The sequence below is a fragment of the Aythya fuligula genome, chromosome 2, assembly GCF_009819795.1.
Source record: "Aythya fuligula isolate bAytFul2 chromosome 2, bAytFul2.pri, whole genome shotgun sequence".
Taxonomy (NCBI): domain Eukaryota; kingdom Metazoa; phylum Chordata; class Aves; order Anseriformes; family Anatidae; genus Aythya; species Aythya fuligula.
The window spans coordinates 125443770-125465802 of NC_045560.1; the positions used below are offsets into that span (position 1 = coordinate 125443770).

General features: G+C 38.1%; 1 protein-coding gene across 1 annotated transcript; it reads right to left on the bottom strand.

The window, feature by feature from the left end:
- Window positions 1–2263: 2263 nt before the first annotated feature.
- On the bottom strand, window positions 2264–21475 carry TRAM1 (translocation associated membrane protein 1). The gene is made up of 11 exons (XM_032180958.1): window positions 21288–21475; window positions 18574–18637; window positions 17895–18016; window positions 17577–17693; window positions 16515–16573; window positions 15969–16053; window positions 13487–13557; window positions 13293–13397; window positions 12551–12694; window positions 11929–12089; window positions 2264–8661 (listed from the first exon to the last, which is right to left on the bottom strand). Exons 1-11 carry the CDS (start codon window positions 21408–21410, stop codon window positions 8588–8590), a joined length of 1125 nt encoding a protein of 374 aa, XP_032036849.1. The 5' UTR covers window positions 21411–21475; the 3' UTR covers window positions 2264–8587.
- Window positions 21476–22033: the final 558 nt, after the last annotated feature.

Genomic DNA, 22033 nt, shown 5'->3' on the forward strand with positions numbered 1-22033 from the left:
CCAAAATCCCAAGACATTCCTGAAGGAGAGCCATATTTCTTATTATTCTTCCAGGGCTAAATTATCCTGCTCTGCAACAGTTTCCAGCAGCAAATGCAATCCTACCAGAGCCCAGCTAAAGCCAGTGCATTATTATTTATTACTTGGTTTTTTTTTTTTTTTTTTTTTTTTTTTTTTTTTTTTAATATTTAAGCAGACTAGGGTAAAATTACCCCAAAGGTGCTAACAAAAATGAATATATTGTGTACAGTTTGCCAATATTACCCCAAGCTCCTTTCTTCTACACGAAAGGGGGCATATGCTAAAGAAACAAGACCTTTCTGTATGACCAAAGACAAAAGCTATAAGCTGCAATTTTTAATGCATTTCTTTCTCTGAAGTTACTTTAACTGCTGCAGGCAGAGTTCTCATATGGCTCCTGCAGCATCTAAAAGGAGATGTCCATAAGCAATGCTCTCACAAAACAAAGGTCTCCTATCAGCAGATAAAAACAGAAAGTTTAATAAAATCCTCTAACAATAATGTGTTGGAAGCATCAAAAATTGCTGGAGAATAGGTTTTCTGTTACTTATTTTACACAAGCATTAAGCAAAGGAATCAGCGTCTGCCACAGCATCGTGTATTTGCCTGCAAAACTACACACAGCCAGCAGATCTAACTTAAGGTTTGTAGTTCATTCTCAATGCTGTTTTTAATCGAAGATGTTGCAGCTTTGGAATGAAATAAAGCTTTAATACTGAAGCGCTATACCTTGCTCTCTCAAACAAAAGCCATGAAATAGCTTCCATCCATATTAGGTCATCTTCTAAGACCTGCAGAATTTTATTATTATTATTGCTACTATTATATCAGCAGCAAGATCCAGAGCTACAAGGAGTTGTGTTTACTTTAGTTCAACGCTCTGTTTTCTTAGTTACCTCAGAGTACTACTTAAAAGAAGAAAAAAGTAATTTTTGCTGAAAAGGCAGCAAAAGCATGGGCCTTCATTTTTTTTTTTTTTTTTTTTTTTTTTTTGCTGGCTGCTGGATACCCAAGTTTAAACACAGCTGCCAGAAAGATTGTGGTGGCCTCTAGTGGCTGTTTTTCCTAGCATCCCAAACTCATTACATGATTTGGCTCATAAGGCTGCATCTGCTCCACTTCCTGGCAGTCTTTGCTAGATTATTTTGAGTGGGGCAGTAGGGCAAGACAACGATACTGAGGAGCAGCTGGGGAAAGGCAGGACTTGTTAGTCTTCCCAGCTGCCATTTATGTATGTTATCTGCCAGTCCTCACCACCAGGTGCAGTTGAATTAGTGATCTGACAGCTACATCTACCCCTGAAGTAGCTGTGGTTCTTAAAATTATGCTTTTTCTATTGATTTTCTAACACAATTTCTTTTTAAGCTACAAGTGTGTCAATTGTAATTGACCCAATTGTAATGAACCCAAGAACCAGATGTGTCTTCATGGATGACTAATCTCCAATTAACATTTTCTTTCAATTAATTAGAGGATTTACAAGTTACAAATGCAGGATTTAAAAATAGCTAAACAGTTCTTTAGGAGAAAATCTCTGATTTATCTTGAATTGACTACAGAGAGCCTTGACTCTGGTGCCAACCCCTCCACCATGTAAAGATCAAACCCATTCAAAGGTAACATTTGTAGCACACATTTTCTACAAACTGTTCAACTTTACCTCTGGTTAAGGTAATCAGTTCCCTACCACCTTGCTTAGACCACCACTGGGGTGAACATAGAGGCTATTTATAGGATTGGATGAAATTTTATTCTTCTGTATCAGTGAACCTGAAGCCTACCGTCTTTAGAAACTGCTTAGCTGAAGAAGAGTGGAAACATCTGAATTTGACTTGTAAGCTCCCAGGCCACAACGGAAACTTCCCAGAAGGGCTTTTGGTGTTCTCTCCGTAAGTTTGTGGTTCCCCTCCCAAGCTTGGAAGTGCTACTCAGAGGACACAAAGCACTGCACAAGCATTACAGCAAACAAGCCGCACCTCCCTATGAGGGAGGACCAATGCACTTTCTCAAGTTGACAAATGTGAGAAACTCAACCTTGAATTCCTGATAAATTTTGTGCAAGCTCCAGCCTGAGCTATGGGACGTTCCTCTTCAGTCTATGATTTCCTGGTTGGGTTCATTGGTTAAAGTAAATATCCTCACAAAGAACACTGTATTTGTCTTTGACCATAAGTCTCTCTGGTACTGATACTGCTTGACTGTTAGCAAGCCTCCACTTCTGTAACAGACTATTCGAGAACAGTTTTAATTAGATACTTTTTATTATGATATCCAGGAAAACGATAACAAGGTGATTGCTTATTACAGCTTCCACAGATTGGGGCTCCAGGCCTTACTGGCCTGGGTACACACGCACACACACACACAAAAGACAACCCTTGCCACAAAGAACTTACAATCTAAATAAACAAAACAAAGGTAATGATGAATCTAAGAAACAAAGAGGAGGAATCACCTGCGTGAGAACACAAGATAGTTTTGGCTTGGCTTCTTGCCTGAAGTTTGAGAGCTGAAATTCCTACCCTGTTACAGTATTCCCAACACCACGGACTGATTTTTTAAAGCTGTCCATTACAATGCAAGATACATTCTTCAACATTTATAATCGACATAAGAAGTCACAGACAAAGATCAACATCCTTGACCATAATTTCCCAATATCTTTGTTGTGTACAGCAAAACTACAATCCAGAGATTCAGAAATACTAAGTGCCATGAGATGCAACAATAGTGAATGAAATACGGAAAGCTTTGAGACTAATGAAAACATCCAGGAATACCAATTTCTCCCAGAACAGTCAGGACTCAGCAACCCCCGCCCCCCCAAGTATATCAAATTGTATAACATTCTTGTGTGGGGAATGAAGAAATGACAACTGCATTGTGCTGCATGATCGTGCCTGACCTTAAACATTAACCACAATAAATAAGGAGAAAAAAATGAATACTGATGAGCTATCAAATTATGCAGCTACACCTTAGATGCTCTGATTCTGCAAAAAAAAAGTTTCAAGCGTAAGAAGGAAAGGAGTTGTCATTTCTGGCACTCACATCACAAGTTTGCCAGTCTCGAGACAGATAAAAATAAAGCATTTGCAGGTACCCAAAATAAAAGTGACAGGACACATAGCAAGAGATCAAGAGCAAATGCCTTAGATTCAAAACTAGGTAGCACATTTTTTTTTCTTTTTAAACCTGAAAAAGGAGTTGTTGACTTTCTTCTTGTCAACATCAAAAGAACTTCTCTAAGAGGCAGACAGAAGCCTACTGCAGCTGCAGCCCAGGACTCCTCATCCATCATTCACAGAAGGGGAACCGACAGTTGTAGATGCTAATAGCAGTTCCGTTTCACTGACAGAAAGGCACTTGCTAGCTGAATGTGAGCTATATTCAAACACCTCACTTGAAACATGAGTTGTATCAAAATGTATTCATCTTAAAGAGTTTCAGGTCCCATTAAACAGGTTCCGATGACACCCTATATATTGCTTTGATGTGCTGCTTTCTCCTTGCATGTTTGCTCCAGACACACTCAGGCACTGCTTCTATTTTAGTTCTGAAAAGTACACCAAATTCCTTAACGTGTACAGAGCTAGGCTCATCAGATCCTAAACAGAGTAGTTCAGGGAGCAGTGAAAGAAGGGGACAGCAATGAGAAGAGGGTATACCCCCTCCCAGAGATCCATCACAACAATCTACAGGGGAAAAAAATCAAACAAACAAAAAACAAACAAACAAACAAAAAAAAAAACAACAACCAAAACAAACAAGCACAAGCTAATCTAGTGATCTAAAGATAATCCACGTCTAACAGTGTGAGAAAGTCATATACAATGAACAGACGATAGCAGATGTCAGTCCTTCAAAGAGTCCTATTCTTTCCAAAGGATCTCTCCTAAGTTTTCCCCCAAAGCCTTAATTTTGTGGGACATTGTTATACCCAGCCCAAGGAATAATCTAAGCACTTGCCTAACAAGATGACTAGTAAGTACTACAGCCTGCAGGCATTAAACTACCATCCACCGGAATGCAGCGTGCCCTGCGTGCAAACTCTCAGCATGCCTGTAAATGATACAAATATCATGACTGTCTCTACTTGGTGGTGTTCAAGTCCCTTCAATACCGAAATTTTCCACACAGAACATTAGGCCAGCAATGACCAACATGGACAAGACTGCCTATTGATCCTGCTGATCCCCACCTTCTAGAATGCAGGTCCAAAGGGCTGAGTCACAAACAGAACAAAACTGAAGTATGACCTAAAAATTGGCTAGCCAACTTTTTGAGAACAGAAAAATAAACCCAGAGAAACTGAATAACCCTCCCTCCCACACACCTAGATAGAAATACAATGCAGTTCTTGCGAAGCTCTCTGGAAGACCTACTTCAATACATAAAGGGTTCACGTAAACAGAAGCTGCAGCTTCCGGGCTGTTAAGGAAAGCAATCTTAGTCCTTGATCCAAGAGAAACTATGTTTTCAGAATTCCTATTTCTACATTACCAGTACCACCTTCCGCTGCTTGGAAAAACAGAAGCTGAGACAGATAAAAAGCATTTCAATAGAGAATACTGATTATTTCCCTCTCACCACAATACCTGGCAAAAGAGCCCATAAATACTTTAACAGTTTGGCATGCCAGAGCTACCAGATGGCCCAGTTTCCTTCTAGTACTGAAAACTGGAAGGCCTTCAATAAGGTCTCCCATCTTTTACACATAGTGTAATCTACTGTCATTTTCAACCACCAAAAGCGCAGTTGAAAGGGGTGTAGTTGCCTTGATGCACGTATTCCTGGCATCTTTTCTTCTTCCTTATATATAAATACTCGTGTACCTCCAGGATTACTATCAGGCAACCAATCCAGCAGAGAAGCAACCAAGCAAAAATGTCAGGTTTCAGCTGCACCAGCTCCCTGATCAAGCCGACTGTGCAACCAGAAGGGCTTGTGCTAGAAAAAGGGAAGAGACAGGATCCCGTATTTTGGCAGCAACCTACACTATTTTCAGTTCAGTGCAGCCATGAGAATGGCTCCCTTCCCTCCAACATCAAATTTTGCCCTTGACAAAACTGCTTCAGGTGCAGTTACTTGGATACTTGCGTGGAACAAAAGGCCTGGAGATGTACTTTAACCCTTTTTACAGAAGTCTTATTACTTGTATCTTATTACTTTGTACACGCTACTTACTAGAATTCTGGATAATGCAATTCTATTAACACAACTAAAATTCTCAAAGAAACTAAGTATTTAGGAAAAATATCAAATGCTTAATAGCTACCGAATTTCCAAATACATTATCCCAACATATATCATTTACTTTCAGCATATTGTAACAACATAGCCTATGCATTTTCTCTGCACAACAAACTTGATTGTTCCTAAGTCTGAGCATGGGATCACCCAAAAGGCAGTATTTGTAAAGTGCCATCTTCCTGAATAATTTACATGAGAAATCTATTTATTTATTTATTTTTAAACTAGCCACAAGGAGAAAACGTCCAGGTAAGAGCAAAACCTGAAAATTAATTTCAGCTGCTCTGCATTCCGTTTGCACTTGGAAGTTGTATATAATTACTTAGTAAAAGTAAAGTCCTGGCTTTGATAACAAATCCTGGCACATAACCTGAACATACATTTAGAGCCAAAGAGTCTTGAAATCATCTACTGCAAGTCTTGAAAGCATTCTGACAAGGCAGAGGGGCCTTAAGAAAATAGAATAAAAACCCTAACAACAGTCTCTATGAATCACTCAGTTCAAATCCATCTAACATGGACAAAGCCTTCTTTCTGTGGGATCTAGTAATTCACCACGATAAATAACTACAGCCTAAGCAAAATTTTTTATTAGGCATAAGAATATTACAATAAGTTCTTCAGTCATTTCCACTTCTGAACTTCCTGATTCCATAATCATGAAAACATGATTAGACAACTTAATCTTCCAGCTTACTGGACCCCAGATTACAAAGAGCCAAAATGCAGTAAGAGTTGAAAAGCAGAATTTTAAGCAACTCAAAAGCAGTTGTCCAGGCAAACAAGAATGATCTTATGCCAAAGCAGATAATAACAAATTGGAAATAGAAGTCTCAAAATCTTCTAAATTCATGAGGGTTTCCACCCTAAGGAAGAAATTTAAAAATTATTGCTTCTGCAGGAAGTCAAGAATGCCTCCTCCCAAACTCTAAATAGGGATTTTTAGGTATGACACAAAAGATGAAAGAAACTGGTGTTCAATACTCTGTTCAAACCCAAGAACAACAGAAATAATTCTCTATTACTTGGCACAAAGCATCAGCTACTATAAGGCAAGGATGAAGATTAAGTCATCACGGAAATAAAAGTTCTTTTTGTAAAGTTCAAAGGCCAAGAACATCCATAAGGCCAACAGGAGACAAAAAGCAATGTCAATATTAACAGGCAGGAATATACTCTTCTGAAGTTTTTGGAAGAGAACCTTAAGTTTACATTTCAAGACTCCTGTGGCAAAGAATGAGCTTTACAGGAAACAGTTTGCCTCAGGGAAACAACCACCAGACTCCAATGTCTCAAAGAGCTCAAGAAGTACCTTAAAAGCTCTCTTCACAATTTGTTCCTCCACCCCTTATGATTTTGACAGCACCAAGACAAACAGATTATCACAAACAAACTGATTTAGAGTCAAAGTACCAGACAAGAACTTTAAATATTTGCCCCTTTTGGCTTAAGGTACAACTTGAGAGAGCAAGGCACAGAATCTATGAAGGTCTTTGTTAGAAATATCAGACATGAAACATGATTTTGTGCAGTATTTAATGTATGCCATTCCCCCAACATTTCTGAATTCCAATTTTCCAGTTTCATGGTCAGATCGGATAGACTCACAGTTGTGCTACTTGAGTTTTATTTCTGCAGATCAATACATGATATAACTACTTCTACTGAAGCAGACTGGGTGTATTTCAGGGCATGCTGCCCCAGAGCTCTCAAGTTAAGCAAGTCCAATTCTGTCAAGTCCACTTCAGGAGCTGTGAAGCAAGCACTCAAGAACTGTGACTTAAATTAGCTGACACATGTAATAAATTATACTGTAATAACTCTAAATAGCACTATATGATTGAAGAATGGATAGTTACATGTAGTCAAGATTTTGTACTAGAAATGTTTATTCTGTATAGTAAGCAACCAAACTGTATAAGATACAGAATGCAGATTTATTATTTTTTGGGGTATAAACTAAACTATAGTAACAGTTTTAATTAAACTATTTTATTTATCAGGTTGATTGCTTATAATTACTCCTACTCAATCAATAAGCAGTCTAATACTTGGGTTAACTTGAAAGCCTGATTTAGCAACTTCTTAAGACTGAATAAAAATCTTTAACTCGTTCCCAAGTTGAATTACTCCCATTACAAAAGGATACAGAGGAAAAACATTAACTGCATATTAAACTGGAAAATCAACTGGACAAGGCTTCACATTTAATACCATTATGAAAGACAGATAACGGAAAAAATCTTAAATTAAGATTTTTCCAGCTGTAGCAAAGGGCACAATAAACCAGTTTTAAGAAGTTGTAGCTTTTAAATATTCTTTCATAAAAATATATATAGGAGAAATCAAACTATTTCCTAACAGAGGTAAAACAAAGCAAAGCAGTTAGAATAAAGGAATGTTTGTCAAAACTTGATCCATTTATCTAACAAATTCCCTCTTCACAGAGCATTAAATGCCTCCTAGAACAAGCACAACGACACACTGTAAGAACCTCCACCCTCTAAAATCAGAAAGACAAGTTTTCAAAGAAGGTCCAACGCACACCAATTCTCCAAGATATGTACACTTTTAAAAGCACAGACGGGAGTTAACAGTGCTACTCAAATGAACACTTTCAATGACATGCACTTTCCCTTCTAATTTTCAAGTGCTAAAGCTGTATCTCAGAAAGGTTTTTTGTTCCTTTAAGGATATTTCTAACCAACAAGCAATAAGACTCTGCAACATTTCCAATTAGTTCAGTTTTGTTTTAATGATATGGGGCAGTTCTTAGAGCAGACATTGTGTAGCCAATAACTACAAAATAAAAAGGTTTACTGATGTGGTCTTAGAATTCCAATTTGAATTGTGAATTTGAATCAAGGTAATTAACCAAAAAGCTAGAATATCTGCAAATGCACACTAAGTTTTCACTTGATTTTGCAATACTTCTTGAAGAACTTGGAAAAAGTGAAGTTGGTAAACAGTATATATCACCAATATTACAAAAACTGGAAAGAAATAATACATTGCATCAGTGATCCTCATTAAGTGAAGTTATCATCACAGTAAGTGTTTAAAAAAGTGTCAATGTTATTTAAAAAGTGTTGTGACCCCCCACCCCCCCCAAAGTGTTTGTAGACAGATAAAGATAAACCTTTTTTTCTTAGTCAAAATGGCTTTTAAAAAAAGTTTCACAAAACAATAGCAATAATCAAAAAACATGATTTGTATTTTCTTTAATCTATAACATCTCTAGTGCTGAAGGGCCATCCATGTAAAAAGCAGATTCTTTGGGGACATTAGTCAATTAACTTAATAAAACCCAGTTTTACGAGGATTTATCCTTCCTGCTGCGAGGCGAGTCTGCTCCATTTGAGGTCACTGTTCCATTTATTCCATTTTCTAAAAAATAATAAAAATATAATATGTATTTTTCAAGTAGAATAAGACACTTTATTATTACATTTTAGTAGGCCCTACACAAACAATGTTAACTTCTTTTCTGATGCGTCTTATTTGTTACATCTCAACTTTTATGATGCAATAGTACAATGAAGCTTTTACGAAGTTCAGAATTTAAAGTTTACTATGAAAACTGAAGGTCCAGTTTCCTGACATGACAAATATTGAAATGTTTGCATTATATTACATCTAAACTGAAAATCAAGATTAGCTGTAGTATTTTAGAAGGTATTTTCTTACAAAGAGAAATATTCAACCTGTAGATGAGACGATCCTATGTAGTTTTGGGATCATACAGTATATACAGTTCCCAGGTATAAGTCTCAACCATTTTCCCACCTGTTTTATTAATATTTGATAAAACTGCACTGTTTAACTTACCTTTACAAGCTTTTTTTATATGTAGGAAAACTGTGTATGTGTATATATGTATAAATAAGAGTTTAATTAATCCTATACTTTAAAAAACATAGAAATCATTTATGTTCTGAAGAAAATATTTGAATAGTTAGACTTGAGAGAAGTATGGAAAGACTTCAAGCACAAGACTGGACACCCATGTAAGAACACAATGGAAGAACCTGTTACCAGCGGTAGCTCTCATATTTCAATCCAAATTCTCGACCTAAAAGGTCTTAACAGTTTTAGTACGTGCAGATACCATGTTGTTGAGTATTTCATAGCAAACATTTGCACTAAAACAATGACCCAACATCTACAGATACATCACACACACAACAGAGTAAAACAGAGCAACATGATACCACTGTGAATTAAAGTATCCTCTTTATTTAATGTCACCACGACCCATGGAAGCACAGCTGTTGCCTGACAGTAACCAAATTTACAGAACAGATCTGAAGAGCAGAAGTGCACAGTCAGCTCTACTGCCTGCTGCTTACATCAGGCTCTGATCATTCAGCATCATTCTGATTTCAAGCAATTGCTGTACCTGTCCATACAAATGACTGGTTAAATTCACATTTTCCATATCCAGGTGTGTTGCAGATCACAACACAAAAACAACTGCTGGCATTCCTTCTTCCCTCCTTCCCTCACTACACCCAATACTCCCATTTATGCAAACAAGCAACTAAACAGAAGTAATGAAAAATAAAACAAAAATCAGAAACATATATAAGAAAGAGACTGGTCACAGGTCTACTTAGTCCTACAGGAACAGTTCAAGTCTGCTTAACTTTATTTGGTTGTAAATGACACCACCCTTGTAAGTTTATGTCTTCAGATTCCTATCAAAAAGTTGGGGTTATTCTTGATTTACAAAGCTTACAAATGATAAGCTAGACCCAAGCCAGCCAACTGATATTGCATTTCTTTAAAGAGATAAGTAAAAAGTAAAGTAAAAATAAAGAACAAAAATATTTATTTTGGGGTTCCCCTGGGTATCCCACATACATGATCAGAATTTTTCTGCTGTCACTTCTTGATTTTGGCACAGTCCAAAAGCAAGATACTCTGTGCCCTGTATCCCAAAATCTATCTAGCCAGCCAGATAGAGAAAAAGACTGCTTTAAACACACCTTCATTGACTATATTACTTCTCAGAAACACCAGTTTGCTGCATCCTATTCAAGTGTTCTGAACAAATAACGTTACAGGGATCTTCAGATTAGAAGAATCTGAAACACCTTTGAGATTTTAAAGTTCTTTTTTTTCTTTGCATTTAAAATTAGCTGCAAAAATTCCTCAGTCTTTAAGACAGTTTTAGCTCAATTATGTTGAGAATTAAACCACAAATCAAATTAAATGTTTTTTTTTCTATTCATTTACCTCTTTCAAGTCTCTACTCAAGTTGAGTGAAAAACAGCAAATTTGCCAAATTACATGAATGAAAGTTTCATTTTCAAGATGTTTAAAAGCTGTATTTTTAACTCACTGATTAAAATGCTATTTACGTTTACATTTTATGGATATTTCTATTTAACTTTTTAAATGAGTTCCACAAAAAAAAAAAAGTAAGACGTAACAAACATTAAGCTCAGATTCAGTGTGACAACTACACAGTAAAATAGGCTCACTCAATAAAAAGGGAAAGTCCAACCATGTTTTTCTACTGCTATCATATAAACATTTTCAAAATCTACACAACCAAACCAAGACCAAACAAAAAAAACAAAAAAAATCACTGTCACCTGAAGTACTTTTATGTTAGCATTGGGCAGTAAAAGGAAAAAAACTACAACAACAATCACCAAGTCGTGCTAATAAAAACGATCAAAAAAACCTCCAGAAATACGCTATTATGCACGTGATTTTAATATAAAGAAAAACTTATACATGTAGGTTGAAAATTTACCTATGATCATAAATCTCAGTATAACTGTTTTTATACACTAAGTTCTACGTATCAAAAAAGTGGAACAGGTTGGCAACAAACGATCATGGGTAAAAAGTTTTTGTGGTGACTCAGTTTCAAAAAAGCGCAGAAACTATTCAAGCTAACATTTAACTAAAGAGAAATTTAACAGCATAACAGAAACATTTATTTATTTACTTAAAGAGAATACATAATTTTCCTTTGAGGAAACTAGGCAGACTATTTGTCTTTCTTGCCCTCTTCATAAGAGGAATTTGACATAATCGAAAGGTCAAACCAAGAGCCATTAATACAAAGGTTTAAAGTATTAAGCAGTTATTACCTTCCTTTTTTTTTTTTTTTTTTTTTTTTTTTTAAAAAAAAGGCATAATATTTTTATTTTTAGTAAAGACGGTCAAGCATAAGCTTATTTGCTGGATCATCAAACCACCTTCCCCTAAAACCTGAGTTTAGTGGCACTAAAAAACTTACTTGAAACTCATTGCAAGAAAAATTTAGAAGTATATGATTAATGAGAACATCTAAAAATGTGTCTGTTCCCTTTTTATAACTGAACAAAACATAAGCATGACACATTTTGCACAAGTAATAAAATTAGATCTTATAAAATCCAATCCTGCATTAACTGAAGAAATAGTAATTCTTTCGTTCAGTTAATTAGAAGAGAAAACCAAACCTTTTATTACAGATGACTCACGTTCATATTTTCTTAAATAGAAAAGAATTTTCACTAATACTGTTTTATAACTGACTCGTCTCACCTGAGAGCTAAACATAAAAAGTTTAAGCAACTATATCAAAAAGGGCTCTCTGTTACTTAAAGTTGTTTTTTGAGAAGTCAAAGCAACAAGAAACCTGAAAATACCAACCTCTTTCTTTTCTGGAGGTCTTTCCTTTAGCCGTTACAAACTTCTTTTTCACTGTCTGAGGCTGGGAAGAAGAATGTTCTCTCCATCTCCGAAGCTGGAAATTAATGAACTTCCACATCATAAATGCTTGAGCCATGCAGATGGAGGCCAGCACACTGATTCTAGGGGAAGGAAAAAAAAAAAAGACAAAAAACACCAGATATAAAAGTTTATCAATATGTTCATCTTGTTCAAAGTGGAAAGAAAAGTAGAATAGTGCCTCACACAGTTTTTTAGATGTCAGAAACAGCTTATTTTACTCAGGTTCCACAAATGCATTAGAGTGATTCTTTCTGGATTATGCATAAGTAAATGTTCTTACATTGGCAATGTAATTTTTATTTGTATTTAATTCATTAGAAGGACAGATGATTGATTATACTTATAGATTTCTCACCTGTAGAGTGTAAATTATTCACTTTATTGTTACTTTACAAGTTTGTTACTGAAGCTACTATTGATCCCATTAGGTGCAAGAAAACACTTAATCATTCAGTACTAGCATGAATACCACACAGTTGATATTGTGTATTTAACACAGGTTTATAGCTCATGCTTAAGAACCATTCCAAGTTTACTGTACCTAACAGCCAGGATGTTAAAGTTTCCAGTACTGAAATTCAGCTGTTGATCTTCTGCTCTTGCCAGTCCAAAGCCAAAAGTGAGGACTGAAAGAATCAAGGTGAGAAGCCTTCCCAAAACAAAAAGAACTGCCCACAGTGAAAATCTACAAAGAAAAATATCACAAACACTATTAGAATTCTCTGTTCACACCACCACAAGGACTAACAATGCAAATATTTATTCTTAACTATGTGAATTCATCTGAGAACTTGATTAAATTCATTATTTTGTTCTTACCCTAAACTAATGTTGATTTCCAGTACTCAAAGACAAAAAGAAAATCCCAGCCTAGCGATTTTTTCCTATGAGCCAGAACTATGTTCTGAAAATTATTTTCAACTCAACAGAAAGTGTCTGTCATTGCTACTAGAATGTAAGCATGTTCCTACAAAACTGATTGCATTAGCAACTTATGCTGTTGCCTTCCCTATGAGAGCTGTACATGAAAACGTTTTTTTTTTTTTTTTTTTTTTTTTTTTTTTAAATAGTGTGAGACTTGATTTCCGTTTATACAGCTACTAACATTTACTTGTATAGGTGAATAAGTGAAAAAAAAGAACAACGGTGCTTTAAAGACGTGAATACTAAAATGAGTTTGGAGAACTGTGGCTTCTAAGGAAATACTGAATGAATTTCCTTGTAATTTTGGCTTCTGGTTAAGTTAAATGCATGAGGCTCATGAGACGGAAATGACCACTTACCCTTTCTGGTATCTTTCATCACTGAAGTAGAAAAGACGGGATATGTGGAAAAGAAATTCAACGAAGTAATGCAATACCAGAAGAACAAGTCCAAGATGGGTCAGACTATAAAAGCAAATAGAACAAGCATTCAAACATTTTGTTAGACGTTTAAGACAGTGATTGAAGACTGCAAAACTTTACAACTGACTTACTTTAGGAGATAGGCTCCAGCAATATGAAAGAGATAAAGTCCAATGTATACAATCTGGCGAAAGATATCCTCCTATTAACAAGAAAAGAAGTAATTATATATTATACATGATGTCATACATTATTTTACAATGTTATACGTTACTACAGAATATTTCCTAGTCTTGGAAATTATTTTTGTCTTCCCAGCTACCTTGATGTGGCCTGTTCTGACACTGAATTACTCAGCCTGGATCTTCTAATTACACACATGACTTACCACGTGTTATTGGTAAGTAAGCACTATCTCACATACATTATGTGAGAAGATGCATGAAGAAGATGCTTTTTAGAATGGCAATTTTTTCTTTGATATTACTTATCTGAATTTGTACTAGTTATTACAATACTTGATTAGTATGTGTTATTGTATCTTCAGAAAACTTTCTTCAGTTCTACGTGTTTTTGCTCAGATTCTGTCAGATCACTACAGGAATAAAATGAACCAAAATGAAGAAGTTTACAGGTGTTGACATCTGTTTTAAAAAATTCAAGATTTTAGCCAGCCTCATTCAATCACGTGCTTCATAGAAGCGAAGTAATAAAGAGGAAGAAACATGAAAGAAAACACAAACAAGCAGTGTATGGAAAGCAAAAGGTACCATCTGTGAACAGAAGAATCACTGCAGTGGACTATTATTGTGACCTAGTGTTTCTCTTGAAATGGTATGTAGAGTTGTATGCATTTGTGCTCAAGAAATCCCTATTTTTCTGAAAGATTCCCTAAGCTTCAAGTAAGGGGCTTCAGTTTTGTCTTGTACATATGTAAATTAAAAATACAAAATTAATCTTGTAAGATCTGTGTTATGTTTGCAATACTCCACCTCAAAACCAACAAAAGCTCAGAATGAAATGCTCACTTGTGACAACACCTAACAACACACGTACAGAGGTACAGAGAAAACAGATGAAAACCTTTAAATTATCCGGAAAAAAAAAAAAAAAAAAAAAAGTTGTATCAGGCCAATCAAGAGTAGTCAGTACAAATACTCAGGTTCTCCAAGCACTACTAGTACAAGCCTTTTGCATTCTATTTTCAGAACCAAGGCAACACTTAAATAGCCCATGCTGCCTGCTTAAACAATTGTCAAGAGACTTATGGCCTACTGGAAAAATGCAGGTGGGTCTCCACTACCATACAGACAGCTGAGTTGAAAACCCTTTTTTCACGCTTTTTATGTTAATAGATGACTAACCTAAGTAAAAAAAGCCAATTCTTTCAAGAGAAAAAATACGGCAGAGATGCCAAGATAGGTGAGGTTACAGTGTGATGAAAGAAATATCAACTATGAACTTGATAAAATAAATGAACCATTACCCTTAAAATAAATCAACCATTACTCTTAAAACTAAATGATATAGGCTAAAATTCTAAGCAGTGACCCAACAAAACACTACTGTGGAATATACAGCATTTTTGACAGCTTTCTTAAAGTTACATTAAAAGCAAAAACAGAAAAGCAACCAACATTTGGATATTAATTCAAATTGTACAGTTGTAACTAGCACAACAGGGGAGCGTTAGCTGAAGTGTCTGTAAAACATCAGTGTTTATACTGCTTGTGAACAGTATGAAAAAAAAGCACCTCATTACTATTTTCCCAAGTCTGCTCTAGGCTCTTAAACAAAGACCTATAGTTATATAACACGTATGTTTCATTTTCTTGAAAAAAAGCAGAACTCTGACAGCAGAGACTCAGTCTAGTCACAGAGCAACAAGAGAAGAGTTTAAAAAGGAAACTGTGCATACAAAATGAGCCTGAGGAAAGAACATGCAAAGAGACTACTTAAATTGGTCAAGGTAAGTAAAAGATGTGCTACAAAAACCTGCAGGAAACTCAGTGTTAACAGTTGAATTCTGAGAAACCCAAGAGAGAAAACTCTCAGGTGGCAAGGGTGCTGTAAAAATCCACCATCAAAAAACTCAATACAAAACTATCTAAAAATTCTGCTGAGGACAGTGGTATTTATAACAAATCCTGGTGTTTAATGTTGTTTGGATTTACCAAATTATTCGCTGCTTATTTTCATCACCTGTATTGTGATTCGTGAAGCAATTCTGTATTTCAAGACAATTAATTACAAGAATCTTGAAAAGAGATTGAAAAAAAAAACCAAAAACCTCTGATTTTTTTTTCCTCAAAGGAAAATTCAAACTCTTATAGTAGATGAAGTAGACCAGTAATTTGTATTTACACAACAGATACACTGTGTGATATAATATGATTATACTGCATTTAGAAATACAGGATTTAGTTGAGAAGTCATCAGCATTCTCACATAAACATCTGGGCACCCAAAATGCCAGTAAGAAAAAACTTAAGTACACTGATAAGAACACGGTACGAAATGTAGCACATTGCTCTGGAAGTCCAAAAGAAATGCATCATTCCACTGCCAGAGTTGCTTTGTTTGGCATTCTTTCCATTTACATTTTGTACTTACTTTTTTGGTTTTCTGGAAGTACAATTCTGGAAAAGCATGAAACCAGTATGCCAACTGTAAGATGTAGAAAAACTTCATTTGAAACCTGCACAATATAGCAAGAATTGAGGAATATTACTTTTTATTAATGAACTTAAAATGTTTCAGAAACTTCATTGTGAACACATTTAATCAGTCCCTAAAAAAAGAAAAATAGAAAAAAGAAAACAAAGAAAAATATTTGTTGCCAGCCATCTCAATTCTCAGCAGCATTTCTAAATACCAAATAATAAAAATGATACAAATAAAACTCACAAACATGTAATTCCTTAAATTACTTGCAAAAACGTAAATTCCTTAAAGCATACAGAAAGATGACTCTATATTCTATAAATTAAAGGAGAATAAAGTTTCTCCACCAATGCAAAAAAAAAACAAAACATCAGTGAGTTATAAACTACTAGTTTAGATTATTTACTCTACACAAATTGTATATGACATACCCTGAGTTTAAAATGCCAACACCCCTCTCCTCCCCCCAACAATCCTTTAAGGAAGAAGCCTTACGGAATCAGAGTGTGTGGGTAGTCCCTCCACAGAGAGGTTGGATCTGATATATAGTTCTCCTAAAACAAACAAACAAAATGAAAACTCTTGAAGTTACCCAGTGTTGTTACTTCCTAGTCAGAAATAACGACTGCACATAAATACACGTATTTACTTAATGTGTACACATACAATTATTGAGACACCTACACATAAGTAAAAGATTGATGTATTACCCCCAAAAAATACAAACAACAATTAAAAAAAAAAAAAGAACACACAAAAATGTATTACCTTAAAAGAAAAAAAAAAGGCAACAAAACAAATCAAGTTCCCACTGAAGACGAAAAGAGTCCTTATGAGACAGAGGTCATTTCAGCATCATTACAGCTGCAAGTCTTCCCTTATAAACTGCTGACAAGCTATGAACATAACTAAGGGGTGTAAACTTTATTTAAGACATGTTATGTTACATTTTTTTTTTCCAAAAATTTTAAATTTCTATTATCATTAGATAGTTCTGCACTAAAGAACAGGCTACTACTACCAGGGAAAAATAATTTAGGAGACTACAATAAATCAAATACTTCTCAGTAAGTGTCCAGGCATGTGGGAACAAAAGATGGCTTACCCCTCTTTTTTTTTTTTTTTCTGAGGGAAGAAATGCTCTATAGCTGGGGATAAGCTCATACATGTGCAACTGCTAGGCAAAGGGCATGTCATCTGAAAGCACACGCTCACTTAAGCCTACAGCAACCTGTCCATATACCCACTCCATAGGCTGCCAAAATACTATATATGATGCTTTTTTTAAACATTTATTTTACAATAATGAGACAGCATTATTTTTTTAGAAGTTATGCTTTCCTTTATTCATTTGACAGTAAATCCAATTAACTGAGACTAAGCAGAAGTCAAGCTCTCCGAATTTTTACTTATACTACCACTACCCCAGAATTCTGAAACCTGTCCCTGCTTTAATATTAAAACCAGCTAAAACCATGAGCTGAAAAGTTATTTATCATTATAAGAAAGTGAACTTGTGTTTGTGTTATGAGATTTCAAACAATGAAACATACTTACAGAGACGAGAATACTTGTGCCCCAAACACAGGAGAAAAGGTAGAATGCACTAAGTTGCCCAGACTCATTGAACTTGCTATGCTTTGTTTTTGAAAAGTGCATTTTCCTGTTAATTTTCTGCAATGAAAATCCATTGTTATTTACATGCTCTAGCACTTAGCATTTAAGTGTTAACTGCATTAGAATGTCTAAAAGTTTCAATGCATTGTCTTACCACTTTAATGCTTTAACGCACAAATTTACTTTTAAGTTAGTCATAAAGTCTAATTAAAAACCTGACAATTATCTTGATGAAAGGAATTAATATTTTGTACTTACATCCAATACGTACTCCTGAATAATAGCATGTATGATTATTGCTACAAGCATGTAAAAGAAAATTGTAGCCAAGTCTTTGATACCATAATGATACAGAGAGATTGTTTCTGAAGATTGTTCTTCTAAAAGACAGAAACAGAGTTAACTGTTAGACAATGATACAGTTTAATTGTTACCAAGTTTGTTTCTTAAAGTAAAACCTTTCAGACAGAAGTCATTTGCCATCAACTGAACAAATACAATTCAGATTAAACTGCCATCATGAGCTAGGTCACTAGAATCTATTTACAATTCTCTTCATCAAATCACAAACTAAACCTGATTCTGGAAGAATGCAATATAAAAATGAGAACTTAAGTGCACTTAGGAAGCTTACCCAAATGCATTGAAAGCAAAATATAAAGTTATGTTAAACTATCACCTTTCCATTGACTAGCAAAAAAAATATTATAATCTGCAAAATCAGAATTAGAATTAACATGAACTTATCTACTAGCCTGACTGGGTTTTAGTATTAAGGATGAATCCAACAGAAAAGATACATCTTACCTAACATGGTTCATTAAAAGTTTTACTTAACCTCTATTCAAAGTTAGTAATTCATCTTACTGTCAATTTAGAAAATACAGCACACTAACAAGAACACTGTCTCGTGAATAAACACCTGCAAGACACATACCTGTGGCAGGAATGGTAACATTATACTGAAGTGTAACAAAAATGACAGCTGCTTTTGCTGTAATCTGAAAAAGAAAAAACAGAAGTGCTGTAAAAATCTCATTAAAATAAGTTATATTAAAGTTATATTAAACTGAAAACTGGTTTTGGTACCCTTCCCCAGGGGTCCCCTCCTAAGAAAATGATCAGCTCACATTATCAAGCCATTTCATTTGACTTTCTAACAATAGAAGAGACTGCATGATCTCTACAGATCTGTTTACAGAAATAATTTCAAAATTTCTGCTTACAAATAGTATTTTCTATCTTAAAGTTATAGCACACATGGCAATTCTTTATCCAGTGCATGTTATTCTTTATCCAGTGCATATTATTACATTAACAGCATGTACGATGTCCTGTAATTCCTAGACCACAATGTGTGCAGCAATGGATGAGAATAAACTTCATTTAAAATTACTTTTTAATTTGACAAATTTTGAGGGTTAATATCATATTCCTAAACATGTAAGTTATTTGAAAAATGTGAACAATGAAGAAAAGGCATATAGGAAAGAGAACTGTGCTAGCTGCGTGCCAACTCACTACAACTAGCACTTGACCCTGGAGATCCCTTGGCAAAGAAAAATAAAAAGAACAAATACAATTTAGCAGTAGTTATACCACCCCTTTATGAGGGACAGCAAGAAAAATCAGAGTGAATGGAAGAGGAAGGGGAAATATGTTTGTTCTGAAGTCTTCCTTGGGCAGGGGTATGGCATCATAAAAACACACACACACAAAAAAAAAACAAAAACAAAAACAAACAAACAAACAAAAAACAAAAACAAAACAAAAAAAAACAGCAGCAGTTCTTATCTGTCAGTAATCGTGAATTAATGTTTGTGTTTTTGACATCTTTGGTGAATCCCAACCAAGAGCACGAATCAACACAACAGAGCAGGAAATATTACCATGCTTTACAATGTTCATGATCTGATCTGTTTCCCACTGGTATAAAAATGTAGCATCATCCCTGCTTCATCTCAAGGATTAATAAAAAACATCTCTAAGATTCTTGGAAGGATGCCTTGGTATCTGAAGATAATCATTAGATTACTACCAGCAATTACCATCATTTAAAATATATTTTTTTCATCTTTTAAACTAGCACTTTGTAAACAAGCAGTAGATTTTCTGGGAATCCTTTAATACATTGTGGAGCGTTCACTTCGTGTAACTTCAGGGAACCTAACTAGTTTGCCTTCGTTAGCTGCCTAGGGCTTCCTATACATCAAGGGAGCTTCCAGAGGACAATCCAAAACATTAGTCAATTCTCAACTGCCCTTTGAAGGCTCTGTCAACCACTCCAAGTCCTAATTCTGTTAGTCAAATCATTAGAAGTACCTTACCATACCAACACTAACCAAACCAGGTGATTTCCAAGACCTATATCAAAGCATTTCAGAAATTAAAGCAATCTTTTCAAGCCACACCACAGCTGTACCGGCAAAGGCATATGGCTCTGCTATGCTGGGGTAGATAACATCCTCAAGTGAAAACCTCAGCATATCCAACCCACTCAACACTTCCAGAGCTACCATTAACGCAGTAAATACAGTAACCCAAAAGTATACATGAATGGTATTGGGTTAGTCCACGTCTTTAACCTCAGACCCCACAAACCACCAAATAAGGGCTGTCTGCGGTGACTTTTGATAGCAAACCCAAACATAATGGCTTTCTTGGTGTGCCTTGTTTTTTCTTTTCCATATGTTGTTATTTTTACTCAACTCCACTTTAGGGCCGAGCAGCATCAAAGGCCGAATAGAATTACTCTGAAAACCATCCCCATGGCAAAAAAAAACACCCACAACCCTTCAACAAATGGCTTTTGGTGTATCAAGTGAACAGAAACGGACGCGTGGTCCTGTGACAGGCCACCCCTGGCAACATCTGGGCAACCACACAGGCAAATCCCCTTGCGGGGTCTCTCGAGAGGAAGGCCTAAAAAAAGAGTCGGTGTGGATCAGAAGCTAATTTCGAGGGGGTTTATTCATTTATTGATGTATTTATTTATTTATTTTAAACCAAGTTTCGTGGAGGCGGGGCCACCGTCCCGCCAGCCCCAGCTCCCCCCCCCCCCCCAGCCGCCTCTCTCGGCGCTGGGTCGGCCCCGTCAGGCGGCGCGCGGCCCCGCGGCTCGGTGGGGGGGCGGTAAGCCACGTGTGCGCGCCCCGTACGTACACGTCACCGCTCCTGCGGGATTGGCGGGAGGGGTGCCGCAAGGCCTCACGGGAGCTGTAGTTCCGGCGGGGCCCGTTGGGGCAGCGCACACAAAGAGCGCGATGGGGCCGCAGCGGCAGGGCCTCGCCCCCCCCACCCCCCCCTCCCCTCCCCGCTCCCTCCACCCCCTTCTCCCGCTTCCCCCCCCCACCCTCCCTCCCCGGGCCGAGCGCGGCCGCGCACCCCTCCCCCGGCCCAGTGCCACGTCGCCCCGCCGCCGCCACGGAGGGACCGAGCGGAGCCGGGGCACGGCCGAGGCGGGCGGAGGGGGGCGTTCCCGGGGATGGCGCCCGGCCGAGCTCCGGGCTCCGCGCTCCGCACACGGCGGGGGCCGGGGGCGAGGCAGCCCCCCCGGGGGGTGTCCCGGCGGCTCCCGCAGGGCGTGCGCTCGGCGGGCAGACGGCAGCCGCGCTGCCCCGCGCCTCCCCTCCTCGCCTCGCCTCGGCTCACCTCGAACATGAGCCCCAGCAGGAAGATCATGGCCATGCAGGACACGATGTCGGCGTGGTTCTGCACGACGAACTCGTGGCTCAGCACCGGCGGGTTCTTGTTGCTCTTCTTGCGGATCGCCATGGCGGGCCGGCAGCCGGGCTCCGCCGCCTCCCCGCTGCCAGCGCAGCTCCTCTCGCCGCGGCCAGGAAGAGGCGGAGGGGGGGGGGGGGGGGGGAGGAAGGGGGAAGGAGGAGGAGGAGGAGGAGGCGGCCGCGCGGCGGGGGAATGGCAGCCGCCGCCGCTCCGCTTCACCCCGCCCCGCCCGCCGCGGCCCCGCCGCTGCCCGGCCGCAGGGAGCAGCCGCCGCCAGCGCCCCTGCCGGCCGGCGGGGAGCCTCCACCGAGCGGCCCCGGCGGTGCTCGGAGCCCCCCGAGGGCGGTGGAGGGGGGGGGTGGGGTCCCGGCCCCGCGCACAAAATGGCGGCGGCGCGCGGCCGCCTGAGCGGGGTCGAGCTCCGCCGCTGCTTCGAGCCCGGCTGCGGTCGCTTCTCGCCTCCCTGGCTCTCGCCGAGCTGTGTTTATCGTCAGGCCTCTCCCCGAGCTGCGGGTGGAGCGGGGGGAAAGCTGGGCTCGCCGGGGTTGTCACCGCTGTAGCTGAGGCACAGCCTGCGGGTGCCGCGAGCAGGCGGCGGGCTCCCGGCGTCCCGTCAGCTTACGGCCCGAGATAACGAGCGTGGTCCGAAAAGTTGGCCGAGCAGAAGGGCA